This window comes from Prinia subflava, chromosome 18 (assembly GCF_021018805.1).
Source record: "Prinia subflava isolate CZ2003 ecotype Zambia chromosome 18, Cam_Psub_1.2, whole genome shotgun sequence".
Taxonomy (NCBI): domain Eukaryota; kingdom Metazoa; phylum Chordata; class Aves; order Passeriformes; family Cisticolidae; genus Prinia; species Prinia subflava.
In genome coordinates this window covers 11,094,464-11,103,158 of record NC_086264.1, presented here as the reverse complement: position 1 = coordinate 11,103,158, position 8,695 = coordinate 11,094,464, and the positions used below count along the sequence as shown (strand labels likewise).

Below are 8,695 nucleotides of genomic sequence, written 5' to 3'. Positions count from 1 at the left end.
TCCTCATACGCTTCCCCTCAAGGCTTTCTCCATCTTCCGAGCGCTCCAGGAAAGGCTCAGGGATCCCCCGAGGAGGTGAAGCCGTGCTGGAGCCCAGCAGCAGCCGCAGGAGGGAGCAGCAGGGCTGTGTGATTAAAGCAGGTGACAGCGATGTGCTGTACAGTGAGTTACTGACGAGACAGCCTCAGGCGCTGCATGGGCTCCTCATCTCTCCATGAGTTCTGGGTGGAGGGACTTGAACATTCACAAAAAAGGTGTCACAGAGTCACCTCTCAAGTCCCCTGCTCTCAGTTGCTCAGACTGATGGAGCCAGAGCAAGTTTGTAGGGACAGAAGTACGGTTTTGTAACCACCTAAATACAACAACAGTGTCTGCTGCCACTTGAAGCATCGTGGGCTGCATCCCCTGCTTTAGGGTGTGATTGAGCAGATCATGCACTGCCTTCCCTCACGGGAGGAGTGCCCCTCCTCTGATCCGCTGCCGGATGCCACCTCTACCTGAGCGTGCACCCAGAACCCCAGAGTGCACGGAATGGGATAAAACTGAACAGAAAAATCTGCTTTAGAGCACTACTATTGCACTCCAGGTGCTAACAGAGGCTGTTCAAAGGGCCAGACCTGAGCTAGTCAGAAGCAGAAGTGCCCTGAGTGGTTCACAGCATAGAGAGCCCCATTCTCCACACCATCCAAATTGCTCCACACATCTCCTGCTGATTTGTCACACTCGTATTCCAGCAATATTCACAAGTACTGTCAGTGTAGATGCAGCCCCTGAGTGCACTCCACAAGTTTGTGAAGCTGCATCTTCCACATCCTGAGAAACCATTGTAACCTGGAATGTAGCAGCAAAAGAGAACATCTTCAGGATGATTATTACAACCTTCATTCCGTTGTCTTTTATTACAGACACCCTTTAATATTTTTTTGAAGTTAAAATTATTAGCTTTGACATTTCCAAAAGATTGTGTCACTTTGTTTCTGCCAGAACTACTCAGAAGAATAAATTCCCAGAAAAATCTCAATTTTCCTAGAATAGGATTTCTCAGCTAATCACAAATTTACTGACATATTTTCCCACTCCTCATTGTCATCTCTTATCACAGATAAAAACTCAGTCCCTGAGCATTTGCTAAATGCTTTTCTCTCCATTCAGGGACACAGCTTGAACTTTTAAAATACATGCAGCAGCAAATTGCACTTAACTGTGTTATTTTAGCCACCTATACTCTTCCAGCATAGCTTTGTGTCCACCTGCTGTGCCTCAGCTCCTGCCCCTCCCAGAGCTGCTCCAGATAATAATTCAGTGAGGAGTGTAGGGCAGGGTGGGAAGGGAGCTACACTCCCCCTCTCCCATTTTTCCTTCTTTTGAATGCAAAGCACACAAACAAAACCACACATGGAGAATCACCGGTGGAGGAAAATGGAGTAGAAGGCCCTTGGGAAGGAGTCTGGTGTTTGGGAAGAGCAGTGAGGGAGTTTCAGAACCTTTGGCACCATCTCTTATAATCAGATTAAAACTGACAGGTGGGGTCTGGTTTGATGGAGAAGGGAGAAAAGCACAACCTCTGTCCAAATCTCATTGATCCTTGGCCGTCCAGCAAAATAAAACAGCACCATCCTAGAGGGTGGGGGTGTTGAGATATTTGTGGGCTTGGTATCAGAAAAGGTAGGCAAACAGGCAAAATAATTAAAAAAAAAGAAAATCTTGCCAAAAGTTAAAAGACAAAAGGCTTTAAATTTCTTTTCAAATTTTCTGAAGTCCTGAAAGCAGAGCAGAAGACTATGCAAGAAAAACTCCAGAAAACCAAAATGGAAATAAAACTCCACCCAACAACAGCAACCAAACCAAACCAAACCAAACTAAACTAAACTACATCCCCCAAAACCCCCCAATCCAAGCACCAAAGAGGACTTTCCAAATTAACATGAAATGTTCATGAACACACAAAATCATAACAGTCTATACAGCGCCCAAATATGAAAACCTTAAACTGAAAGCAACCAGTGGCATGAAGGAGTTCATGAAAAAGGTACCAATGTGCTCAACCCCTGCTTATGGTCAAATACACAATAAAGCAAGAAATCCCCCCTCAGCCAGTACCAAACTGCAGAGAGAACTTATTATTAACATGTTAATAAAGTTAGCAAACAACAGTTTAATTAGATTTTTGTCAAATCTCTTGGGTGACACGTCTTTCAATTTTGTTGCTTAGTTGTGCAATCATAACTTTAATTAATATTCTTCAGATGTCTCCTTGTTAAACAAGAAATTGAAACACCACAAGTAAGAGCAACTCTAAATGATACTATTAGCTGTGCAGCAATTAATGCTAATAGGCATTGCTGCAGATGTATCAACACTGTAAATCTTCCCCAAATTTGGGAAATGAAAGGAAAAAAATAGAATTATTTATGGTTGCTCCATCAGACATACGGCAAAGAAGCTAAGAGAGGGGTGAGAACTTGGTTTGTGTCCAGATCTTAAGGGGGATTGTAATTTTCTTGTTTGTTTGTTTGGGTTTTTTGTTTTTTTTTTTTTGTTTGCAATGCCAAAGCAAGATACTGCCCACATGAGATGACTGCTTGGGATTTGGTTCTCTACACCCAATCAACAGAATGTTTTTGTGGAACCCTCATTACACTAATTGCTAGACAAGCACCTTTTTTGTGGTCATGGGCCATATCAGTATCCCCAAGTAATAAAACAAACAACAAGAAATGAACATTTAAGCAGCAGTTTGGTGCAATACACAGAGATCAAGAGCAGATGTAGGAAATATGGAGGATAATCTCCAAATTTAAGTTCACCTGTGGATAGTGCAGAGCTTCTTAAGAACGAGAAGTATGAAATATTTCAACATATGAAGTGACACTACTGCTGTCCAAATTGCACACTGACGTTGTATGGCAATACTTTCTCCTTGAGCAAATAAAAATACTTTCATTTTTACGACAAAAACCTCTGTACTAAGGAGGGACTGGAACTTTTGTCCATGGCTTCTAAGCTTCCAAAATACTTTGCAAGAGTACTACAAATATATATATATATATTTACTGCTGCAGTAAGAGCTAAACTTAAATTGCAGTGTGATAAAAAAATCTTGCTTGGCTCATAGTGCACTGTGAAAGCTCCAGAGGTGCCCATCACTCCCTAATTAGCTACAAGAAATGATGAATTCTAAATTACTTAATCAAAACAGCCATACTGTAATTTGTCTGCACTCCTTAAGTCACAACTGTCATACATGAATGGATTGCTATTATTTTTTTACATAAATACAAATGTCAGTAAAGAAAAAACACTAATGATCACATTTTCACCTTTTTCAATGTCACATTACAAAGTTTTAGTGGAACAGAGCAGCTGTGTTTGCACCTGCACTGCATGAGGTAACAGTGATTCTATCACAGTGTGTAAAAGTGTGGCCATTGGTACTTACCAGATAAAGAAATGTTCAGATCACACCATGGAATGATAAAAAATCACCTCTCATGTCAATCTTAGTGCACAAAGCACCAAGTTTGCTTTTGATTTTAAGAGCAAGGTGTTGTGTATTTGTAAAAGACATATTGCACATAGATATCAGCAATTTATGACACATACAGCAATGAAAACTGTATCTGCAGCTGGTAACATAGAGATTGAGTGAAATGAGAAAAAACTTACCTGAAATGAGAAAAAGAACAATTGACAAGCAACACTGACAACTACTTCTGCACCAGTATGTACTGGAGTTTCTACCAGTTTACCTCCAGTTAGAGTTTCTTCACAAAGCCAGTAACTGGAAGTGACACAGGGCTGGTCCAGTTTCACTTGCTCTCTACCACCTACAACTTTAGGAGTCACATTTTCAATTTTATATTCACATTTTCAATTTTATATTCACATCCTTAGACCATCCAAGAGCTCAGACAGATCTGCACTGTGAAGCCTGTGTAGCTTCACTGGTGAAAATGAGATGTCTCATCAAAAGTTAATGTCACACCTCTGATTCTGATCATACCAGGGACAACATGTAAATGTAATGGAAAATGTAGTACTGGAATATGAGGGAGAAAACTGCTTACAAATCTAATTAAGGAGAAATTGCAGATTGCTACTTAGAAAATGTTACACTGTGTGGAAACTGCTGTTTTTCTTAAGAAAGGGGAAAAGCCGAGAAATTGAGAGTGGATTCTCAATCATAATAACGAATAATGTTGTGAATCCTGCTACATTTTAAATGAAGAAAGAATAAGTGTAATCTGTAAATCAAGGACTTGATTTAGAATAAATCAAGTAAGCAACCTTAGAGCAAACCCACCTTCTTTCACTAGCTCAGCAAGAGAGGCCAGCCTCAGAGACTGATTTTTTCCTGGCTCCCAGGAGAGTGGGAATTCACATTATTTGGCTTCTCGTGCAGGGTTTTAAATCAGAGATTCACGTAAGAAATGGTTCTATCTGTACATTTGTTTTTTGAGAGGTAGTGGGAGGTAATCCACAATTCTGACAAACTGTGGTTGGTATCCAGGCACCTTCCCAGACACGCTGACATCCGTTTGCTGCTTCACAGGACAGAGTTTACACATCAAAACTGAACAACTTGATTTATTTAAAATTCACCTCAAAATGCATCGTGTTTAGTTTCTTTTTTTTTAAAATGAACATTCAAAGCATCAAAATATTACTAATTTAAAAAGAGAACCTTTGTTAAGAATAAGATAATTTACATACTGTAGATTGTGGCTGTGAGGGGAGAGAAACAACCGATGGTAGATTAGGCACAGTACGAAGGCCAACATGCCAGAAAACAATGCAGCTTTATGCTCAACTTTTAAATGATCTGGACAAAATAAAACAACTGGGCAGGAAAATGAAACCAACCACTGACTTGAGGGCATTTGTATAAAACAAAAGTGTTAGTAAGTTTTCTATCTAGACCTAACTCATTCACGTATTTAAAGAATTCTATCTTCTTCCAAATAACAAAAAATGTTTCTAAACCAAGGCAGATTATTATTTGGAACTGGCATAGTAAAATAAAGGATCACAGTATGCAGAGCTTAAATCCTGTACCAGGAAAGAGCAACAAGTGGTTTACAAGGGGATCATTTAGGTATATTATCTAATTTTTAAAAACAGAGATATAAAATATCAGTTGCATAGGGATTTAAATATAAGGCCAAGCAGGAGATTAAAGTAAAATAGAGCTCATAAGAAGGGCACTATGGTGTTAAAACATAGTATTTCCATTTGAATTAATGTCTAATTCAAAAATCACAGTATTTTGCTAGTACTACAAAAAGTGAACGTCAAACTGTTCCATTGATCTTGAACTGAAAACTGACATTAGAACTTCTAAACAGTACAAAACTAAAGCTCATTGTCTAAACCTGATCAGTGTATTAGCACAACAGTGCTTGGTACGTACCTGATTTATATACTCTACCTTCTGTAAATAATATAAAGGTTATTTCTTGTTAATAAGTGTGAGATCACAACATTACTGCATGCCATCAGTGGTTTGCAGGCTTACTTGACATTTAATTATTCAGTCTTTGAAAGTGTAAGATCCTACCCTGCAGAATCTTCACCCATTGAACACAGAACACTGTCATTAATAAAATACAATAGAAGTTCCACCACTAACAACTAACATATAAGCCAGGATTTTAGGTCTAAACCCAGTACAGTTCATTATTATTACTCACAGCAATTTTTTGTTAGGAAGGTAACCTGTAGACTTCCAAATGATCTCGTGTGTATTAAATATAAACAAGTATGTAACTAACGGTCGTCTCTTGGCATTTCAAGTAGATTATTCAATTGTGAAAGTATTTCTGCAAAATCGATTTTGAGTTGTTAAAATGAAGTTCAAATATTAATTTCCGTATCTACATGTAGCTTAATTAACCTAAAATTGTAAGGAATAGTAGTGTGAGGAAAAAAGAATTCTCCAGCTGAATTAGGCATTAAGGTACACTAACAGGGAATACCTGAACCAACATTGTAACTGAAAAAGTGCATAAACACAGTAATACTACAAATGTGTTAACTACAGAACAAAAGGTTTTCTGAAAGCTAAGTGGTATTATTTTACACATTATTTACAGGCTGTGATTTCTCCAGACACCACAGAGCCAAATTCATGATCTTAAAGTTCCTTTGATGTATTCAAAGTGTCCTTTGGCTCCCATCCTATTCGGTGAGGAACTGATTCCCACCCCGGGGAATCAGGTACTGTTCAGCCAAACACCAGCGCCGCTGTGGTTCTGTGATTCTTCCAGATTCACTTCTTTCCTTTCTGGGAGTCGAGGCAGTGCCTTCACTTCACGCTCTTGGTGGGTGTCTCGGACTCTGTGGACTGCCGTCCGTCTGTCCACGCCTCCCGCGTGCTCTTCAGGGCCAGCGTCTTCTGCTGGTCCACCACCACGTAATCCACCCTCTCGTCCGCCACGCTGCTGCCCGAGCCGCTGCTCTTCTTCTGGGACAGGAGAAAAGCTCAGGTAAATTAATAACAAAAAGGCAAGAGGGCGTCCCAGGCAGATACAGAACAAGCAAAGTCTCTCACGGTCTCTCATATTTGAGGAATGACCATGAATATGATCTTGCTGAAGGGAATTTTGAACTCCTAATTTTGAACTTCATGAGCTGAACGTCTGCTTACCTTACGGGGCGGGGTAGACTTTCCCGAATCTAGGTCCAGATCTAAATATTCCACTTGTTTATCTCCTTTAGGTTTTACCATAGGGCTGCTTCCTCCGTCAAGGCTGTTGCTTCCAAACAAATTCTGAAATTATAATATAAACAACCTCAGCTACAAACGTGCAAACCAGTGGTACACGTTATCAAATATGTTTATTATAAACTGCCAAACATGTAAAAGGTTAAGGAAATGACTGAGACTCTTGCAGTCACTTAAATCATGCAAATTTCATTGACCTGTATGGCAAGGGGATTCATTCTATGTCAAAACTGGGACAGTCTCAAAAGTCAGTGGGAGGAAAAAACCCAAATACCACCCCCCAAAATTTAAGGTTGCCACCAAACCCATCTGTGCCTTCCACTTAATGTCCCCTTCACATCATGAAATAAGAACAGAGCATGTTTTGTTCTTTTTAAATGTAGTTGTTATATCTCAAATTTAGCATTGCTTAAGCACAAACTTTTTCATTTCCCTAAATTGTTCTTAAATACCTACAATAATTTCTGCTTTACAGTAGTGGCAAAGCTAAAAATGATACTTTAACATTTCATTCAAAAATCATCATGATTAAGCTCAGAATCAAAGAATATTGTTCAATTGACAAGATCCAAATATTAAAACTTTGGAAAATATGTGTGGGGCTGCCTGAACTGAAGTTGAATTGTATATAGCTAAATTTGAATTAGCCCAGACTTTTACAACCTCACCTCCTCTGTCCTCTCCCAGCCTGATCCCTCCCTCTTAACAGGTGTTATAGGAACAGTACAATAGAAGGACTCTTCTCTAAAAGATAAAGAAAAAACAGGAAGACAGAGGGCAGCAGTCAGCAAAAAATGAAGAGGAAGGCAGAAGGAAAGACAGAAGGGTAAGGCTGAGAGCAACTTGAAAGAAAAAGCAGAATATTGCTGATTTTATTAAATAAAACATAAATATGACACGTCCAAACAAGATGCTTCAAAGCTGATGACAGAAAAAGATGAAGAAATACAGACTCCTTGCTAAGATAGAGTTGGAACAAGTAAAAATACTCAAAAAGTCAGATCTTAAAACAAATGCTGTGAGATATCTGGAAATGTTCTGGTTCTTTAGGAAATAAAATATTTTTTGGGCTAAAGCCAAATGGGCTGGGTTTTAAATTGAAGTTATCCATTATATCTCTATTGTCCAACTCATTTAATATTAAGTGGTAACAAGGACAAACACAAACAGCTGATATGAAGTCCATTTTTGTTGCTCAAATTCCTGCGTATTAAACATACAAAAATCAGATAATGTATCAACGTTTCTAGCATAAATTTAAAAAAGCTGTTATTCTTTAAACAAAAAATAATCTGTTATTTCAAACAAACTAGGCAGGCATTAGGAAACAGAATATGCATTAGGAAACTTTAAATACACGCAAATGAAACAGAAAGAAAACCTGTAGAATAACCTTAAAATAGGACTGATGCAAGCAAACAGAAGATATTAATGAGCTGGGGCGTTAATTGTCCCATCTTGGTATGGAAGTTAAGCCTCTGGAAGAGCCTTAAGAATGAAGAGAAACGCCCGGGCTGAGCTGTGGGCACGGCTGGGGCTGATCCCTGGTGGGAGTGGGATGTTTGCTGCTCCTGTGGGATGGGACATTCCCTTTACTTACCCACGGCCCTGCAAGGGAGGGGATGAGGTCTGACAGCAGCAGCTGCCCCCTGCTCACTGCCTCTCCCCTGGGAGGGCACAACTCGGGGCTCTGGAGCCTGCACCCCGCAGGGAACGGCTCCAGGGAACCCAGGGTGCAGCACCCAGGGGCGAGCTGGGGACAGGGACACTGCAGGGCAAAACTCAGGACTCTGGAGCCTGCACCCCACCAGGAACGGCTCCAGGGAACCCGGGGTGCAGCACCCAGGGGCGAGCTGGGGACAGGGACACTGCAGGGCACAGCTCTGGAGCCTGCACCCCACCAGGAACGGCTCCAGGGAACCCGGGGTGCAGCACCCAGGGGCGAGCTGGGGACAGGGACACTGCAGGGCA

General features: G+C 40.4%; 1 protein-coding gene across 6 annotated transcripts in view; it reads right to left on the bottom strand.

Annotated features, from left to right (window-relative positions):
* Nucleotides 1–4,571: 4,571 nt before the first annotated feature.
* GAB1 (GRB2 associated binding protein 1) overlaps nucleotides 4,572–8,695 on the bottom strand; it is an 85,608-nt gene continuing 81,484 nt past the window's right edge. For 5 of the 6 annotated variants that reach the window (XM_063415385.1, XM_063415382.1, XM_063415384.1 and 2 more), the window contains 2 exons: nucleotides 6,647–6,769; nucleotides 4,572–6,463 (listed from right to left, as the gene is read on the bottom strand). In XM_063415385.1, the coding sequence (XP_063271455.1) occupies nucleotides 6,305–6,463; nucleotides 6,647–6,769 (282 nt within the window). In that variant the 3' untranslated portion in view covers nucleotides 4,572–6,304. The remainder of the gene's footprint in view (nucleotides 6,464–6,646; nucleotides 6,770–8,695) is intronic. The other variant, XM_063415383.1, reaches the window with a different exon arrangement.